Source organism: Lagenorhynchus albirostris, chromosome 16 (genome assembly GCF_949774975.1).
Source record: "Lagenorhynchus albirostris chromosome 16, mLagAlb1.1, whole genome shotgun sequence".
In the NCBI taxonomy this organism is placed as follows: Eukaryota; Metazoa; Chordata; class Mammalia; order Artiodactyla; family Delphinidae; genus Lagenorhynchus; species Lagenorhynchus albirostris.
The window spans coordinates 73,020,290-73,040,971 of NC_083110.1; the positions used below are offsets into that span (position 1 = coordinate 73,020,290).

The 20,682-nt window shown below is 36.9% G+C and overlaps 1 protein-coding gene and 1 non-coding gene across 9 annotated transcripts in view; one reads left to right on the forward strand and one right to left on the reverse strand.

Annotated features, from left to right (window-relative positions):
- The window catches only part of SEC23IP (SEC23 interacting protein), a 58,167-nt gene that overhangs the window by 10,563 nt on the left and 26,922 nt on the right, over positions 1-20,682 (forward strand). For all 8 annotated transcript variants that reach the window (XR_009535988.1, XR_009535987.1, XM_060125817.1 and 5 more), the window contains exons 5-13: positions 3,735-3,824; positions 7,693-7,813; positions 8,798-8,887; positions 10,651-10,792; positions 12,015-12,223; positions 12,589-12,707; positions 13,101-13,253; positions 14,733-14,828; positions 19,238-19,432. Coding sequence is in view for 6 of the 8 variants with exons in the window: in XM_060125817.1 (XP_059981800.1) it covers positions 3,735-3,824; positions 7,693-7,813; positions 8,798-8,887; positions 10,651-10,792; positions 12,015-12,223; positions 12,589-12,707; positions 13,101-13,253; positions 14,733-14,828; positions 19,238-19,432 (1,215 nt within the window). In the remaining 2 variants the exon portion in view is untranslated. The remainder of the gene's footprint in view (positions 1-3,734; positions 3,825-7,692; positions 7,814-8,797; positions 8,888-10,650; positions 10,793-12,014; positions 12,224-12,588; positions 12,708-13,100; positions 13,254-14,732; positions 14,829-19,237; positions 19,433-20,682) is intronic.
- Positions 5,550-5,622, reverse strand: TRNAA-UGC (transfer RNA alanine (anticodon UGC)). Its single transcript has one exon. It is a non-coding gene; the product is annotated as a tRNA-Ala (tRNA).

Consider the following 20,682-nt stretch of genomic DNA (forward strand, 5'->3'; position numbering starts at 1 on the left):
ATTGTGTTAATTTCTTGTTATAATTCTGCTTAATAATTGAGTAATTAAATATTTGAAATAAGTTAAATGAATTCATCTGCATACATGGGAAATGGAGTATGGAACATTTTAGTTACTATTTTTTAATGTATTAACTAAAACTTATGTAACCAACACTAACATTAAACATTAAAACAATACTAATATTGACATTAAAAGGGACCTCTAAAATGTTAATCTTCCCTAGATTCATATTTTGAAAGCTTCAAGCAAGGACTGGGCTTTATGTTCTGTTTAGGAGCTGACAGTCAAGTTTAGCAACTGACTGTTAATTACTAAATTTTTTTGTCCTTGAAGAACATCATAATATAATTAATAGAAATAAGAAAAAAATCACAATCTTGTCATCCTTTCAAATAAAATGTTACATTTTAAAAATATTTTTTTAAACTGTTCTTTATTCATATACGTGTTTTTCTTTTTTTGTGTGTGTGTGTGTTTTTCTTATAGCTATAATAGTACAGATTTTTTGTGGAGTATTTTGCTTTTTCAAAAGAAAATTTGTAAATGTAATCCTTAGTCATAGTCATTATCAATTGTGCCTGCCCTAGAAATATTAATCTCTATAATAGTGACTATGAAATACTGTTCTATAACCAAAACAGTACAAAAAGGTGAATATTGGCCTGAAGTTAAGACAGATGTTAGTTGGGGTTAAGTAAATTGGAAAAGAAGCTTGTTGAGAACAGAGGCCTCAAATGTTTTTCATTTCAACGTGTAGTAAGAATACATTTTAGATTGGATTTAGTACACACATTTTACACGCACACACACACACACACACACACACACACACACACACCCCCATGAGTATGTGTGTTTATTTATCAGAGGCAGTGGTGTTTGGTAAACTGGCTCTCCAGGGAAAAAAAACCCTGATTTATAGTGTTTGCTGATTTCCATGGTGTAAATACTCCCACCATGGCCAATAGTAAGCTAGCAACATGATGTAACTAGACACAGAGTTGGGAAGCGGTATGTGTGATCAGCTCTTGTGAGCTGGTATGAGTGAGCTCTAACGCACCATTAGAAACAAAGAAAGGTACATGGAACAACACCTCACTAGGTGTCATTCAGTTAGATATTTTCTATGTCATTGAAAATATTAATTTTACAATTTGTTGCTGGTCATGACCCACAGTTTGAAAAACACTGATTTAGAGCTGAGTCAGAACCCAGGTAAGGGCAAAGACTGAAAAGAAGGCATAAAATTAATTTTGTTCCTGGAAATACCAAATATCAGGAGGCACCAGTCTACTAAAACATAATTTTAATCATTTGAATAAGGAATAAAATATGTAAAGGAATGCTGATATCTTTGGCTTAATTTTAGACCTAAATAAATAAACAAATGTGTACTATAATTTTTGGTACCCTTGACAAGACCCTACTGAAGGTATAGCATCCCAAGGTTGAATGTTTAGTCCTATTATTTTGAAGCTAAAGTATATGTTTTCAAGTCTAAGCAGTATTTGAAAGTGTATACTATATTTGATTATAAATGGGTGACACAGGCTTCGAGGATGGAATTCATGTATTGACCGTCTCAATAGCACATAGCTGTTCTTAACTTTAGGAGACCTTAGTTCCTGTTCAGTCTCTACCCAGGAAACTCAAGCCAGATCAGGGAAGAGGCAGAGGAGTTTAGGAAATGAAAAAGCCAGTGAGAAAATGAGAATCAAGTGATACATATTGCTAGTGTTGTAGATGATCCTATCCTATCAGAGCACTAAAACAAAACAATAGAAGAGTTGGAAACAAAAAACACCTTAATTTGATAATTACATCAATGTCTGCATAGAAAACTAGGAGAACCTCTAGAAATTCCATTAGTACCAGTGTAAGAGTTCAGCAAGTCTGTGGATATAAAATCAGCATATAAAAATTAATAACATTCCTACGCAATAGAAATAACCAATTAGAAACCATAATAATAAAAGAAGACTATAACACTAACAAAACTACAGGCTAAGTAGAAAAATCATCCAACAAAAGGTATATATGAACTTTATGGAGAATAAACTATGAAGCAGAATTGAAGGATGTAAAAGATGACCTTAAAGAAATAGACCAAAATATTACATTCATAGATAGATGCACAGTCTCAACATAATAAAGATGTCAGTTCTTCCCAAATTATTTTATAAATTGTATGTAATCCCAATCAAAGTCACATCAGGGTTTTTTAAGTAAAATTTGCAGACTGCTCCTAAATTTTATATGGAAGATCAAAGTATCAAGAATAATCAAGACCATTTTGAAGAATGAAAAGTAGAAACATACTCTACCAGACAAGATTTATTATAAAGCTGTGGATTGAAAGGGAATACGAAGAAATGAAAATAATTCTTAAGATGGTGAATCTTTAAACATTTTTGTTTGTGATCTTGCTTTTAAAAAATGTCAACAAATATATTAAAAATTTTTTAAAAAGTAGTGAGGAAGAGGGTCAGCTGGATAGAGGCTGATGGAGAGGAATTGTTACTGAATGACTGCCCAGGAGACAAAAAGAAACACTTCTACTTTGACATGATTGTCAAATAATCACTGTTACTCATTTTAAAAAATATTTATTTATTTGGTTGCACTGGCTCCTTAGTTGCAGCAGTGGGCTCCTTAGTTGTGGCATGAGAACTCTTAGTTGTGGCATGCATGTGGGATCTAGTTCCCTGACCAGGGATTGAACCCGGGCCCCCTGCATTGGGAACGCAGAGTCTTCACCACTGCGCCACCAAGGAAGTCCCACTGTTACTCAGTGGGTGTACCAGAGGTTCCCCCTTACCTGGTCTTGAATCTTTCTCCAAGAGACCCTCAGACTTTTGCCTTATAGAGAGCAGAATAGTGTCTCTGGAAGGAGAGTAAGAAAGTGGTGGGACAGTCAAGTCTTTGGAGTCAGAAGGTCGTGGGTGGGAGTGAACCACAGTTCTGCTTTTGCTCCTTACCTCTGTGATCACTGTGTGGTCTTGTGCAACTGTGAACTAAAACTGCCTGCTAGCATTAGAATTGTGTCTGCCCCCCACCACCAAAAAAAAAAAACAAAAGAGAGATAGGTTGAGGTCTTAACTTCTAGTACTTCAGAATGTGACTTTATTTGGAAATAGAGTTGTTGCAGATATAATTAAGAAGAGATCATACTGGAGTAGGGTGGGCCCCTAATTCAATATGATTGGCATCCTTATAAGAAGACAGTCATGTTAAGACAAACATAGAGGGAGAAGGCCATGTGAAAGTAGAGGATTGGAGTGATGCGTCTGTAAGCCAAGGAATACTACAGATTGCTGACAGACCACCAGGAGCTAGGAAGAGGCGAGGAAGGAGTTCCCTATGAGTTTCAGAGGGAATGTGGCCCTGCTGACACCTTGGTTTCAGACTTCTAGCCTCTAGAACTGTGAGGCAATAAGTTTCTGTTTTTATAAGCCACTCAGTTTGTGGTACTTTGTTATGGCAGCCCTAGGAAATTAATAGACTGTTTAAACCTTGGTTTTCACCTGTAGGTAATGGGGACAATATTATTTAGGGCTGATTGAGAGCAGTTATGTGAGGTACTGTATGTAAAATGATATTAAGTATGGTAGCCAGTTAGTACAGGAGAGCTGCTATTACTATTATTTTTATTACTATCATAGTTATAATTTTCTTCCACACTTTCTCTTAATAGATTTGTCTTACTGGATCATATGTTGTTTCCCTTGTAGGCTGAATATAAAAAAGCTGTAACCACGAATCAGTGGCACCGCAGATTAGAGTTTCCGAGTGGGGAGACAATTGTTATGCACAATCCAAAGGTAGTGATGTTGTTTAAGATATTAAAGTGTTTAGGTTTTTAAAAATAATTATTTTACTGAATGTTTGATAAATGTTCATTTTTACTCTGCAGTAGGGATATATTTATAACTAGTGCATTGCTTTTAAGTTTACTACAGTTCATATCAATGATAGAAACTAAAATGAAATTTAAATTTGTCTCATGAAGTTTCTGTTTATGGTAACACAGTAGCTGAAGCTTAGTATGCATCGTTGAAGTTAAGCTTGATAATTTTTTGTACTTGATCCAGGCTCAGCAGACTTTTCTGTGAAGGGCCAGAGAGTAAATATTGAAGGCTTTGTAGGCCGTGTAGTCTCTGAAAGCAGCTACAGGCAGTATGTAAGCCAATGGACCTGGCTATTTTCAATAAAATGTTATTTATAAAAACAAGTGGTGGGCCAGGTTTGACCTGCAGGCAATAGTTTGCCTACCTTGCCCTTGATGATGGTTTGTTTCAACCTTTAAAGTAAAAATAAGTTCTTCCTCTTTATTTGTATCATCTCTGGAAACCTTTCTTCTTTTTTTAAAGATATTGGGTGTGGTGTTTAGAGTCTTCCATTTACCATCCTTAATCTCTCTAAGCTCCAGGTTCCTCACTCGCAATAAATAAGATTTACCTCCCAGGGTCATATTTTTGATGAAGTGAGGTAATTTATGCAAAAGCATTTAGCATAATGCTAGTAATATGGTAGTTTCTCAGAACATAGGCTATTTATTACAGAAAAGTGTAAAAGAAAAACAAAAACCTATATTCTAACCACCTCTATAGTCCTTACTGATGTTAAAATAAGTAAAAATAAAAACATTCATATGCCATCAAAGTTTAAACAGTATAAAAGGGTATCAAATGAAAAACAAAAGCCTCTTACCTCTGCATTCCCCTAGTTTTGCCTCTTAATGGTAACCACACTTACCCTTTTGTTTTTTAATTTTTTTTTTTAACTTTTGTTTTTTATATAAGCACACAAAATTTTACATATCATCTTGCATGCATTCTTTTTTTTGGGGGGGGTGGAAGGTTAATGTTAAACTATTAATTTTATTTTTTAATTGAAGTATAGTTGACTTATTATATTTGTTTCAGGTGTACAGCATTGCGATTCAGTAGTTTTACAGATTATACTCCATTAAAAGTTATTACAAAATAATGGCTATAATTCTCTGTGCTGTACAATATATCCTTGTTGCTAACCTATTTTATACGTAGTAGTTTGTGTCTCTTAATTCCATACCCCTATCTTGCCCTACCCCTTTCCCTGTCCCTACTGGAACCACTACTTTGGTTTTTTTTTTTAATCTGTGAGTCTGTTTCTGTTTTGCTATCTATTGATACATCCGTTTTATTTTTTAGATTCCACAAATAAAGTGATATACAGTATTTGCCTTTCTCTGACTTATTTCACTACACACATTTTCTAGGTCCATCCATGTTGCTACAGATTGCAGAATTTCATGCTTTTTTATGGCTGAGTAATATTCCATCGTGTGTGTGTGTGTGTGTGTGTGTGTGTGTGTGTGTATGTGTGTGTGTGTGTGTGTGTATGTGTACCACATCTTCTTTATCCATTTGTCTGTTGATGGACACTTGGGTTGCTTGCATATCTTGGCTGCTGTAAACTGTGCTGCTATGAACATTGGGGTTTATTCCCGGGTATTTTATTCTTCTTTTTTTTTTGGCTGTGTTGCACAGCTTGTGGGATCTTAGTTCCCCAACCAGGGATCGAACCTGGGCCCCTGGCAGTGCAAGCCCAGAATCCTAACCACTGGACCACCAGGGAATTCCCCCTAGGTATTTTATTCTTCATGATGAGATTTTAAGCAGGATTGTCTTTTTTTGCTTTCTCTTTCTGATAGTTCATTTTTAGTGTGTAGAAAAGCAACAGATTTCTGTATACTAATCTTATATCCTGCAACTTTACTGAATTCATTTATCAGTTCTAATAGTTTTTTGGTGGAGACTTTAAGGTTTTCTATATATAGTGTCATGTCATCTGCAAATAGTGACAGTTTTACTTCTTCCCTTCCAGTTTGGATACCTTTTATTTCTTTTTCTCTGACTGCTGTGGCTAGGACTTCCAATACTATGTTAAATAGAGGTGGCAGGAGTGGGCATCCTTGTCTTGTTTCTGAATTTGGAGGAAATATGATCAGCTTTTCATCACTGAGTGTGCTGTTAGCTGTGGGTTTTTTCATAAATGGCCTTTACTATGTTGAGATATGTTCCCTCTGTACCAACTTTGATGAGAGTTTTTTTTTTTACCATGAATAGATGTTGAATTTTGTCAAATGCTTTTCTGAATCTGTTGAGATAATCGTGATTTTTAATCCTTCCTTTTGTTAATGTGTGTATCACATTAATTGATTTGCAAATGTTGAACCATCCTTGCATCTTTGGAATAAATCCCACTTGATCATGGTGTATGATCCTTTTTATATATTGTTGGATTCGGTTTGCTAATATTTTGTTGACACTGTTTACATATACATTAAAGATATTGGCCTGTAATTTTCTTTTTTTTGTAGTGTGTTTGGTTTTGGTATCAGGGTAATGGTGGCCTCATAGAATGAATTTGGGACTGTTCCCTCCTCTTCAATTTTTGGAATAGTTTGAGAAGGGTAGGTATCAGCTTCTCAGCTCTTCTTTATATGTTTGATAGAATTCCCATGGGAAGCTCTCTGGTCCTGGACTTTAGTTTGCTGGGAGTTCTTTTTATTAGAAATTCAGTTTCACTACTAGTGATTGGTCTGTTCAAATTGTCTGTTTCTTCTTGATTCAGTCTTGGCAGGTTGTATGGTTCTAGAAATTTGTTTCTTCTAATATGTCCAATTTGTTGGCATATAACTGTTCATAGTATTCTCTTATGGTTTTTTTTGTGTCTCTGTGGTATCAGTTGCTATTTCTCCTCTTTCATTTCTTATTTTGTTTATTTGGGTCCTCTCTCTTTTCTCCTTGGTAAGCCTGGCTAAAGGTTTATCAATATTGTTAATTTTTTTCAAAAAACCAGCTCTTGGTTTCATTTATCTTTCCTGTTGTGTTTTTTTTTTGGTCTCAATTTTATTTATTTGCTCTCTGATCTTTATTAGTTCCTTCCTTGTGCTGACTTTGGGCTTTGTTTGCTCTTCTTTTCCTGATTCCTTTAGATGGTAGGTTAGGTTGTTTATTTGAGATTTTTCCATGTAACACTGGACTAAATTTAATACAGTTGATTTAACAGAATAGTATATGTCTTCCTGAAAAGTGGTAGGTAAATCCGTTTTGGACATTGAAATTGAATTTGCACGTTGTTAATTTAGAGGATTTTGCCTTATATGTATTTATAAAACAAGGATTCCTCTACTTCTTTTATTTCTTATGTGTAAACCTGAATTTTTTTTTTTTTTTTTTTTTTTGCGGTACGCGGGCCTTTCACTGTTGTGGCCTCTCCCGTTGCGGAGCACAGGCTCCGGACGCGCAGGCTCAGCGGCCATGGCTCACGGGCCCAGCCGCTCCACGGCATGTGGGATCTTCCCGGACCGGGGAATGAACCCGTGTCCCCTGCATCGGCAGGCGGACTCTCAACCACTGCGCCACCAGGGAAGCCCTGTTTGTTATATTTTTAAATCAAGGCATACTACCTCTGATTTAGTTGTATTATTTTCCAACATAAGCATTGGAAATAATGGTATTGATTTACTTAGTTTTAATGGTTACTGAACGCTAGCAGGACTGTTACAAAATTGATTTTGGAGGAACAGTACAAGTATCTGATTATAAACTATACTATGAAGTAGTTTATTATGTATTTAGCTTATAGTGGGAATGAATTTGATAGTGAGTTCTGTCATAATCCTTCTCTTGTATCTTGAAGGTTATTGTTCAGTTCCAGCCCTCATCAGTGCCAGATGAATGGGGGACCACACAAGATGGACAGACAAGGCCCAGGGTTGTAAAGCGTGGAGTTGATGATAACCTTGATGAAATTCCTGATGGTTCGTACAGTTTGTTTAGGACTAAGGTCATTTTTAGACTTCTCTATTTTAGAATGATGAAAAAAGGAAATAGTTATTAGGATTACCTGCCATAACATGCAGAAATCAGCTAGGTTGGCACAGATCTTTCCTTTTTATTACTTTTATATCTGTTTGTTCTTTAATTTAGAATTCTGTTGAAGGTGCACAAACCATGTAATATAGATTCTAAAATATATATTGTTGTGAAGAAGCACTTTGCTTGTTGAAACTAGGCTTTGGGCAATATTTTTGGGCTTGTTTTGTCATGCCTCAACTAGTTTGTATTACTTTAGTGCAGGAGTGGTGAATTTTTTCTGCAAAGGGCGAAGTAGTAAATATTTCAGGCTTTGCAAGCCATGCAGACTCTGCTGTATCTCTGCTCAACTCTGCCATTGTAGTGTGAAAGCATTTGTATGCAAACAAATGGGCCTAGCTGTGTTGCAATAAAACTTTATTTATAAAAACAGGCAGTGAGCAGGATTTGGAAATAAATGTACTCATATTATGAATCTGTATGAAATAACCAGAGTAAAATAGTAGATTTAACTTGGAAATGTTCATGTATAGTATGTGTGAATCTAACACAGAGAAGGATTTTGGGAAAAGATTTTGAAGTTTTATATTGACAAGTGGAATCTCCATGTGGGGCTTAGTGCCCTGGGGAGTTCTGAAGAAATTACAAGGTTATGGAGCCTCTATAGGTACAAAACTGATGATCGTCATTGGCTCATAGCTTCTGGGATCAGAAATGGCCTGCTTCCTCCACTCCTTGGTCTAGTTCACTGTTATTTGCCAAAAGGTGGACTTTGAGCTGCGTTCATCTGATTTTGGCAAGTTTATGATGACAAAAGGGGTATTGAATATTGCTATTCAATTAAGAAAACCTAAACAGTCCCCAGCTTGTGTGTGTGTGTGTGTATGTATATATGCATGGATGAATGTCTGTCTTTCTTTCTTTTGCAGGGGAAATGCCTCCGGTTGACCATTTGGTGTTCATGGTGCATGGCATTGGACCTGTGTGTGACTTGCGCTTTAGAAGCATTATTGAATGTGGTAAGCGTTAGTCACTTCATTTCATGAAATGATTGGAGAACTACTAGAACTTTTAAACCTTCATTTTTAAGATGGTTTCCAGCTGTATACTGTTGGCTGAGGGACTGTAAGAGGAGATTTAAATGATCATGGGCAATACTACTTTGTACTTCATTTGCTCTTATGACATTTATAACTCATAAAATCCTAGATTGTGAAGAATTAGAAGGGATCTTGGAAATAATTTAGGCTTTTTGACAACCTCTGCCTGAGCACTTCCAGCCACTAGGAACACCTGTGCATTGAACTGATTTATGGTGAATTAGTTGTGAGAAGTTGTTTAAAGGAACTGTGAATCTGCCTGGTTTACTTAAATTTTGGAAGTTTTATTTTTATGTTTGTAGTAATAGTTCATATTTATTGAATACTTGGTATGTCCCAAGTATGTTGCATGAGTTGTATCATTTAACCCTCACAATAACTCTTTGGGGTGTAGGTGCTGTTACTGTTATCTTTACTATTAGGTGAGGAACTGAGGCCCAGAGGATGAGTTAACCTCTCCCATGTCACGGTCTGTAGGTTCTGGAGCAGGTAATTTGATTCCAGAGTCTACCCACAGTGCATTTCTGCCTCCCAGTAATGGTAGTTGAGCTAATGATTTTCAGTCATTTATATATTCCTGTAAAATAATGAAACATGAACAAGAACTTCCGAAAGGTTGGTTTTTTTCCTTTTCTGGACTGATTTTGTCATCTTTTTTTTTTTTCTTGAAAAGTTTGTGTTATAAAAAATACTGGCATAAAAGAGGTAATTGCTAACTACTTAATCAAGCTAGGAAAATTTAATCAAGTTAATTTGTCTTCCCTGATTTTTTTTTTTACATCTTTATTGGAGTATAATTGCTTTACAATGGTGTGTTAGTTTCTGCTTTATAACAAAGTGAATCAATTATACATATACATATGTTCCCATATCTCTTACCTCTTGCGTCTCCCTCCCTCCCACCCTCCCTATCCCACCCCTCTAGGCGGTCACAAAGCACCGAACTGATCTCCCTGTGCTATGCGGCCGCTTCCCACTAGCTATCTACCTTACGTATGGTAGTGTATATATGTCCATGCCTCTCTCCCGCTTTGTCACAGCTTACCCTTCCCCCTCCCCATATCCTCAAGTCCATTCTCTAGTAGGTCTGTGTCTTTATTCCTGTCTTACCCCTAGGTTCTTCATGACATTTTTTTTTTCTTAAATTCCATATGTATGTGTTAGCATACGGTATTCGTCTTTCTCTTTCTGACTTACTTCACTCTGTATGACAGACTCTAGGTCTATCCACCTCATTACAAATAGCTCAATTTCGTTTATTTTTATGGCTGAGTAATATTCCATTGTATATATGTGCCACATCTTCTTTATCCATTCATCTGATGATGGACACTTAGGTTGTTTCCATCTCTGGGCTATTGTAAATAGAGCTGCAATGAACATTTTGGTACATGACTCTTTTTGAATTATGGTTTTCTCAGGGTATATGCCCAGTAGTGGGATTGCTGGGTCATATGGTAGTTCTATTTGTAGTTTTTTAAGGAACCTCCATACTGTTCTCCACAGTGGCTGTATCAATTTACATTCCCACCAACAGTGCAAGAGGGTTGACTTTTCTCCACACCCTCTCCAGCATTTATTGTTTCTAGATTTTTTGATAATGGCCATTCTGACTGGTGTGAGATGATATCTCATTGTAGTTTTGATTTGCATTTCTCTAAAATTTTTTTTTTTTTTTTAAGTGGATGATTTTAGGGTGGTTTCTCTCAAATTGCTGCAGACACATTTCAAGAAATCTTTAGATGATCGGAAAGTAAGCAGAGTGGAATTCCTTCCGGTTCATTGGCATAGTTCCTTGGGTGGGGATGCCACCGGTGTTGACAGGTTTGTGGATTTTGATAGCTTGGTTTTCAGATTAGTCAAACTTAGATTCAAATTTTAAACTATAGTATAAAGTAGTTTATTATGACTTCAACAGATACACTTAAAAACTTTATATACTTGCTCTGACATATGATTAAACACTTAAGTTTATGTGCTACTTTGTGTGTGTGTGCACATGCACATATATACGTACATACGTATGTGTGTATTCCTATTGTAAATATTTAAGAGAATCTAAGAAACTTAAGCTGGTTTTAGAATACTGATCTATAGTGGTTCACACATGGGGCTGTCCTGTACACTATAGGATGTTTAGCAGCATCCTAGGCTTCTACCCTCTAGATAAGAGTAGCACGACCTTACCCTTAATTTAACAACCAAAAATGTCTCTAGTCATTGCCAGATGTCCCCTGGGGATAAAATCGCCCCTGGTTGAGAACCACTGATTATTGTTTCTCAGTGGAGACTCTTCTGGCAGGACAGTTCTGTGTCATGTAAGACTGTTGTGTGTATTGTAGGCCATTTAATATCCTTAGTCTAAATGCCAGCAGCACTTACCAGGCACTGTGACAACTAAAAATGCCTCCACTCAATTTGGAATGCTTCCAGTTGGGAAGCACAGATTTAGAAAATATTTATGCTGGGGACACAGGGCTAATGACATACTTGGATTTTAGTGAACATCATGATGTTTCAGGGCACATGCTTTAATAAAACTAACGCTACAAACATTCTGTTCTCTCCATGTGAAGCCCTGTTATGGGGGTGATTTCTCTCTCTTTGGGTATTCCTGAAGTATGGCCATTCTCAAATCAGGAGAGATTCTCATTCCATTAAGCTCCTTTTTTACTTCTTGCTACATTCTCTATTGTCCTGGCCACCCACAATTTTTGTCAGGTATCCTGATTTCCAGTAAACTGGAAGAAAAATGGAAGAGTAGGCTTTCCTCTTTAAAAATAAATTAAAAATCTTCGCTTTGGCCTTATTTTGTATGATAACTTCAGAGAATCCCCAAGTTCATAGTATAGTTATAGGCACAAATGACAACTTTTTTGGTTTATCTTGATTTGTTTACAGTAACTGTCTATAAAATCAACTCATAATTAGTCTGTGGGATCTTTTTTTACTTAGTGTATTTTCAGGATTCAAAATTGAAACTTTTAGAAACCGATAAATTTAAGGTGCTTACTGACTAAACATACTTCTTTTTCTTTCTGAACAGGAATATTAAGAAAATCACTTTACCAAGTATTGGTCGGTTTCGTCACTTTACTAATGAAACCTTGCTAGACATTTTATTTTACAACAGCCCCATCTACTGTCAGAGGATTGTGGAGAAAGTGGGATTGGAGATAAACCGTCTGTATGCACTCTTCATGAGTCGGAACCCAGACTTCAAAGGAGGGGTCTCTGTTGCTGGTCACAGTTTAGGTAAAACTTCCAAATATCCACATTTTAAATACAATTTTTGTTGAGTCATCCCTGCTTTCAATGTGGGTGACATTGTTAGTTCAAGACTTAGAATTATAGATTTTAAGTTTTATAAAGGGTAGAAATGAATGCTTTGAGTTTACATTCTGCCTTATTTGCCTTTCATGTTACCTAGGAATGCTTTATATTTTAATTTATTCTACTACTTGGTAAAACAAGAATATTTATTATCAGATCTTGATTAACATCTAACTTTATGTGACTTCTGCTTGGGACTTTGAACAAAAAAAAGGAGGAGAATTTATTTAGTGTTATAAAAGCACCTAGTACATTATAAAGCAAAATGCTTTTTTTTTTTTTTTAAGGTTCTTTAATATTGTTTGACATCCTGTCTAATCAAAAAGATTTGAATTTATCAAAGTCTCCTGAGCCTTTAGCTGTTGCTAATGGAGTTGTGAAGCAGCCACATTTCCAGGAAAAGCAGGTATGGCCCAATTGACCTCTAGATTCAGAGTTGGAGCTGAAGAGTTTTCCACAATCTGAACTGATTCTATGTAACAAAATACCCTGAGCTTTAGGAGTGCAGTGGAATCATAGAGCTCATTATTTGAGTTTCTCACTCGTCTTCCTTATGTATTATAAATTTAAATGTGAGAGACAGTTTATGGTTTCTTTAAAAAATGTGAAGTAAATTATTGTAGGAAATGGGAGCATGCGTGATTTACTAAATTTATATACTTTTTCAGAATATTCAAACTTTGGATAGCAAACTGCCAAAAATTATGATTTGTGTATAGGACAGAATTAAGATTTTTCCATAGATCAGAAGACATTTTATGGGAACTTTGTAACGTTCTCCCAACTTTTTTTTTAAAAGATACCTGAAGAGCCAAAGCTGACGTTGGATGAGTCTTGTGACCTTGATGTTGAAAATGAAGAAGTCCTGACTTTGCAAGAAACTCTGGAAGCACTTAGCCTCTCTGAATACGTTAGCACTTTTGAAAAGGAAAAGATTGATATGGAATCTCTGGTACTGATCATAGTTTGATTCATTTTTGTCTAAAATTGTTTTTCCTTTGTATGAGATTGAAAATTAATAAGATTTAAACACTTTTACATCACAGTGCATTCAGATAAGGCAGAGACTTAAACGTTTAAAAAAAATTGGAAAAAACAGGAGAACTTTTTTTAATAATCTGGGAAGGCTTTTCTAAGTATGACATAAAACCCAGAAGCCATAATGGAAAAAAAATTGCATAGCAGGGGATGGCATAAACAACACCTAAAGGCCAACAAAAGGTTAAGAAGACTGTTTGCAACACACATTATAAACAAAGGGTTTATTTTCTTATTATTCAAAGTTTCTATAAGTTAGTTACACAAAGACCATCAACACAATAGGAAAATAGGCAAAGAATATGAACAGATGATATTCAGAAAATAACAAATGACTTCTTATCATATGAAAACTCTTAAGAGAAATATAAATTAAAAGTGCAGTGAGGAACTTCCCTGGTGGCGCAGTGGTTAAGAATCAGCCTGCCAATGCAGGGGACACGGGTTCGAGCCCTAGTCTGGGAGGATCCTGCATGCCTCATAGTGGCTGGGCCCATGCGCCACAACTGCTGAGCCTGCACTCTGGAGCCCGTGAGCCACAAGTGCTGGGCCCGTGCGCCGTGGCTACTGAGGCCCTCGTACCTAGAGCCCGTGCTCCGCAGTGAGAGGAGCCACCACAATGAAAAGCCCGCGCACTGCAATGAAAAGCCCACGCACCACAATGAAGAGTAGCCCCCGCTCGCCGCAACTAGAGAAAGCCTGCTCGCAGCAACAAAGACCCAACGCAGCCAAAAATAAATAAATAAATAAATTTATTTTAAAAAAAAGTGCAGTGAGGTTTTTTTAACCTATTAGTTTGGCAAGAATATTAAGGGTTTGATATTAATATACTATGTGGCCAGGATGAGGGGAAATAGGAACTGATGATAGTTTGATTCATTTTTGTCTAAAATTGTTTTTCCTGTGTATGAGGAAAGAATTCTGTACAACATGCATGTATTTTCTGTTAAAAATTAAAAGAATGGGGCTTCCCTGGTGGCGCAGTGGTTGGGAGTCCGCCTGCCGATGCAGGGGACACGGGTTCGTGCCCCAGTCCGGGAAGATCCCACGTGCCGCGGAGCGGCTGGGCCCGTGAGCCATGGCCGCTGAGCCTGCGTGTCTGGAGCCTGTGTTCCGCAACAGGAGAGGCCACAACAGTGAGAGGCCCACGTACCGCAAAAAAAAATTAAAAGAATGACTTAGATGTGGAGGCCTAAAATTTTACAACCTAAATTAATTCATGATTTAAAAAAAATTACCTGAGGCTGGGGACAGAAAAGAAATTAACTTTAAACAAATTGGATATTCAGTTGCTTTAGATGATACGGTTTCTTTTCATAATTTCCTTTTTTTAAATTTCACTTCATATATCATTAGATTGACTAATTAATGTGCTGTTTGTTTTCTTTTAAAGCTTATGTGTACAGTGGATGACCTGAAGGAAATGGGGATACCACTTGGACCCAGGAAGAAGATAGCTAACTTTGTAAAACATAAAGCAGCCAAACTGGTAAAGTTCATCTCTGCACCTAAAAGAAAAAACTCATCTGTGACTAGCTTGTTTATATTTTGGAAGTTTTTGTTAATACCATCATGGTTAGGTCAGCTACTGTGCTCCCTGCCCAAGGGCACAGTAATGGAGTTGATGGAAGGCCTGACTTGGGAGTCAGCCAGAAATGGATTCAAATTCCAATTAAATGCCAATTCCTGGTTTTCCTGGGGCTGAGCAAATTCCGGGATGAAGGACTTTTAGCCTTAGAATTGGTATTTGAGAATTTCCCAGTGCAACAACTGGGTAAGTCCTGGACAAAAAGATGACTTGGTCACCCTGATTCCCAGTTCAACCACTTATTAATTACATATTCACGAGCAATTTGCTTAACTTTTCTGGTCTGTGGTTTCCTTCATTTATAAAACGGGAGTGATAATGCCTTCCTTATAGGATTGCAGTGAGGATGAAGTAATGCATGTGTAGCTTATCATCCAATAAATGTTAGCGCATTTTCTCTTCTCCCAGTCCTTCTCACCATCTAAAGAGATAAGAAGGAACACGGATACATTTCATTAATTAATAACCAAAACCAAAAAGTTGTCAACAATCCAAATCAGAGCAATAACAGCAACAACTAGAAAACATTTCAAAAGAATAAAACTATTGGGAATAACTCGTTTAATTTTCATTAAGTTAACTTTACAGAGATTTTCTGTATACTTAGAAAAATTAGGTAGCACTTAGGGTGGCTATTTTATTTTTATTATATTAACATGGTCTTCGTTGATCCTTCCATCTTTTGAACTTCTGTGGTTCTTTAATTTGTGTTACTTCTTTGGAACTTAACATATGCCACTTCTTTATATGTAATATGACTGTAAAGTCATAGGACTGATTTGTTATGATTAGCTTAAGCAATTGAGTTGTTCTGTATTTTATGAGTATATGTTTTAGATCAGGCATGTGCTGAGTTCTTGGGATTTGGAGATGAACTGAGGGTATGCTGTCTAGTTAGGGGGAGAGATTTGACCACAGATGATGCATCAGTGCTGCTTGTGCTGTCAGAGCCAGGTGAGGCCTGCCCGGGAGAGAATGGGCTGGGGCTGGTGAGAGAAGACTTCTCCAAGGTGTTGGTACTTGAGCTTGAAGGAAGGGTAGGGCCAGGGGAAATGGCCTTCCGGTAGTGGGCAAGTGTTTTTCTGCAGCGGAAACAGCAGTCGAGCTGAGAATAAGGTAGAGCACAGGGTTCTGAGGGCCTGAATGGCAGATGTGGCAGATTTCAGTTACGAGGGAGTGGTCCGCAAACACGTTCTTATGGCTGTGAAAGTCATGGTGCTTTTAAACTAACATCATGAAATGCTTACTTATTAATTTTTATCACAAATTATGATTTAGCACCAAATCATCTGTTTAGTCTAAAGTTTAATTTTTACTTCAGAAATGTTAAAATTGAAAACTATGTGCTGTAAGTCACATAAAATTTCAACCATGAGCAAATGTGCTTATAATAAGTGAGTTTTTAGACATATTGATTCCTTCCTGGTTTTTCCATTAATATTTGCTGTCTTTTGCTGTTGGCTAGGGCCTACTGGCTGATAAGGAGTACTAAAGGAAAAAACAATTGGAACAAATCTTAAAGTTGAGACAATTCTGTTATCAACTTGAATTTTACGTTAATTTTGTGTGTGTGTGTGTGTGTGTGTGTGTGTGTGTGTGTGTGTGTGTGTGTGTGAGAACTGGGCCACATTTTTAGCAGCAGTGTAAACCACTGGTTCAGTTCTAAGGGGACATGGTGTGAGAACCACTGCTGTAGGTCAGTGGAGCAATGAGGGCAGTTCCATGACTGGGCCGGTGTTTTAGGGAGTTCACTTGGTTACAGTGCGGGGATGGAGTTGGAAGGGGATGAAGCTAGAGGCTGTTAGGAATCTCCGGGCATAGTCACTGTAATTATGCAGTGACTGATTGAGAGATGATAGGGGTATAATAGGAAATGGGAAAGAAAGGTACAACTGAAAACACATTTTAGACACAGAAATAGTGTTTTTGATGGTTGATTGAAGGCGACAGTGAAGATTGAGTTGAAAGGCAACATCTCTGGTGAGCACAGTGGTCACACCAAAACCATGATGAAAGCGTGCCAATGTTGTTCCTTTCCGCCAGCCTGTGTTCTCCAAGTGTGAGCATGTTCATCTCCATGTGCACATCAGTGAAGCACAGGCCTGTAAAAACACAAAAAGAACAAATGAGAAGCTATGTTTCCAGGTCCTACATCTGTCCCTGATTTTATTTTGTAAATAAAAGGAAAAAAGTAGAAAAGTATTCTATAGTTCTTGAAGAATCTCTAGAAGGAGCCTGTTTTGGCTCCTGTAGTAGCTTGGATATATAAGTAATGGCATTATAAGAATATTTTGAAAGGAGTAAAACTATAAAGTCATCTTATTTTTTAAACTCAAAAGTAATTGCCTCTGGATGAACCATGAAACTTTCTCAGCCGTGTTGCCATTGATTGCTCTGTTATTCCTAGTTAACAAGGTGCTGCCAGATCAATAATAAGATAAAATGGTGTGTCCTGTTGATTTAGTGTAACCGAAATAATGGAACCAAAGTTAGTTAGCTTGTTATTTTAATAAAGAGGTCAAATATTTGTGGCCTGAGCTTTTCTTTCCCCTTTGTAAGCCATCTTATTCATTTTCCTTTGAAAAGGAATAATTTTTAGTGCTGGGAATATTGATACTCAAGTATGTGTATTTTGGCTCACTTTGTTTTAAAGTTATAGCATGTGTCTAGGAGGGGAAACAGAACAGCAGTTCGCAGTAGGACAGTTGAGGATCTGTTTAGACAGCCCTCTTAACAATTTAGATTGTTAAGTTCTATGAGTATAATGGGAGGTACTTGCAAGTGAGAAAGCAAATTTAAACTGAAGAACCTTGAACATGTTCTTCATTTTGGGTTTTAGGTTTAATCTTGTGGTTCCTCCAAAGGGCAGAGATAACGAAGCCTTCCAAGACTTTAATGGTGGAATCAGTTCCCAGCTGGCTGGTGGAGAGTTTTCTTTATTCTGTATTGCCTTTGAATTAACCAATTGGACTTATTTCCAGGTTTTCTAGTATTTGGAATTTATTGATAGACAAGACCAATTTGGCCAGCTGTTTTGTTTAGGCACTGTCAGTAGCTCTTCTTTTTTTAAAAATTAATTATTTAATTTTTGGCTGCGCCATGAGGCTTGTGGGATCTTAGTTCCCCAACCAGGGATTGAACTCAGGACCACGACAGTGAAAGCACCGAGCCCTAACCACTGGACCACCAGGGAATTTCCTGTCAATAGCTATTTAAACAGAGACTTAACACAGTCATTCACAGCTTGGGGAATGAGGGCCAGTGAATGAATCCACCATGATGGTTGTTCACATTCCCCTGACATTGTTGCTGCTGTATCAGGGTGTGATCACAAACCCACACGAGCAGATTTTATCTCATTACTACAGAGGTACGCCTGATCTAGAGACGCTCCTAAGAATTTTCTTTGCTTATTTATGAAATGCATAGATCTTGATTTTCACTACAGTAAGTTTTGACAATTTTTGCGGCTGTGTAATCACCAGCTAAAACAAGAACTAGAACATTTCTGTCACTCAGATAGTTCTCTCATGCTTCTTTCTGGTCCACTCCCCCTCCCATACAACTACTATTCTGAATTTGATCACTATAGGATAGTTTTGCCTGTTCTAGAAGTTTATATAAATGGAACCAACACTGTACACTCTTTTGTACCTAGCTTCTTTTACTCAAAATAGTGTTTTTGAAATTCATATAATTGTTGTTTTATTTGCAGTTTACTCCTTTTTATTTCTAAATAGTTATTCCATTGTATGAATGTACCACAGTGTGTTTATCTGTTCTTCCCAGAATGCTTTTGAGGAAAATTTGTCAGTGGCTCCGTGTAGACATAATGGTGTAAAGATGTTGAATGAATAAATTTCTCTTAAGTTACACGTCTTTATAGGAAGTATATATTTTACAGTTATATAAAGTACTTCTAAATTATCTGGCTAAAGTTGAGATCACAAAGGAAGAAGTTGGCATTTTTAAAAACTTTAGTAAAATTTTAAATTACATAGAAAAGTGGAGAGCAAAGAATATACTAATAGCAAATATTTAGATTTAACTGTAGCTGTTTTGCCACATTTTGCTTTTGTTCTTAATTTTCTTTTTCTTAAGAATTTTAAAGTAGATTATAGACATCATGGTATTTTTTTCCATAAATATTTAGTATGTATATCTAAAAGGACATTTCCCTAATAATCACAATACCATTATTATGCCTAAGAAATTACTAATCATTCCTTAATATTGATATAGATATTTCATAGTGATAGCTGATAACTTTTTTCCCCCCAGTTCTATTATGAAAATTTGGTATTTCACAGGAACAGAAAAAAGCATCAGAAAAGAAGGCAGTGATGGCTGCTTCGACAAAAGGACAAGAGGAAAGTGCTCAGAAAGCTAAAGAAATGGCTTCTCCGCCCTCAGAATCTAATGAGTCCAAGAGGAAACTCCCACTCGGAGTTTGCGTTTCTTCTGTGCACGTTGATTATGAGTCTTTTGAAGTTGGCACTGGACAGGTAAGTTAACGTATTGACTTGGGCAATGTATTTTATGTTGGAATCACGTATCTGTATTATTTGGGTTAGCTTTAGATTCTTTAAATATTTATTCAACAGTTTTTTTTGGTCGGGGGGAGAAAACTGAATTTCTCTTAATAAAAATTGTATGCTTCTTTCACAATGTTCGAAATGAGGGACTGAATGTGTACTGAACATATCACCTAGCTTTTGAAATTGTCCTTATTCAATTTTTTTCACCCCTCATAATTTTATAGCATTAGTGTCTTAGCCACTAGCAATGGAAGTGGTGATGGTTAGAAAATTATTTTCAGGATATAGTTAAACTTCTGTGAGAGATGCTTGCTGCATTCCCTCAACTTACGTTTTTTATTACTCATAATTCTTCCCTGGGGGAAATATTCCTATAAAAACCTACCAAGTAGTTGATAATGCTGCATTTAATGATATATTGTTTCTCAATGGCTTAAAAGTATTAAAATCTTTTTAGACAATATTACTTTCAGTATATTTATAGTTGTTTATATGGTTCCATTCTCTTAAGTGAGTTCATGACTGATTTAAAGAAGGCAGGAAATGTTATTGGATGTTTGCTGTAGCCTGTTAAAGCTTTTAAGCCTAACTCATCCATAAAATTTGCATTTTATTTATTTATTTATCTATCTATCTGTCTGTTTATTTAGGCTGTGTTGGGTCTTCGTTGCTACGTGTGGGTTTTCTCTAGTTGTGGCGAGTGGGAGCTACTCTTCGTTGTGGTGTGCAGATTTCTCATTGTGGTGGCTTCCATTGTTGCGGAGCACGGGCTCTAGGCACACGGGCCCTCGAGCACAGACTCAGTAGTTGTGGCGCACAGGCTTAGTCGCTCCACGGCACGTGGGATCTTCCCGGACCAGGGCTTGAACCCGTGTCCCCTGTATTGGCAGGCGAATTCTTAACCACTGCACCACCAGGGAAGCCCCAAAATTTGCATTTTAAAAATGTCTTTTTTTTAAACATGAGCAAACTTGAACAGATTCTAGCAAATTAAAGGCAGGTATTTCTTCACCTACCTGTGAAGGTTGGAATGTCAGAGTTGTGGAACCAGGGGCTCCGCGCCATCAGGACACTCTCACCCGCCTGCCTCTCCCTGGGAGTTGGCCTTCTCTTCCAGTGAACCTGGAATGGTGGGTGTCAGTGGCTCTGGGCTCATCTCCTTATAGCTTTATTACCATAAGAGGTAAAGGAATGTACCCCGATAGGTCCAATTAGGA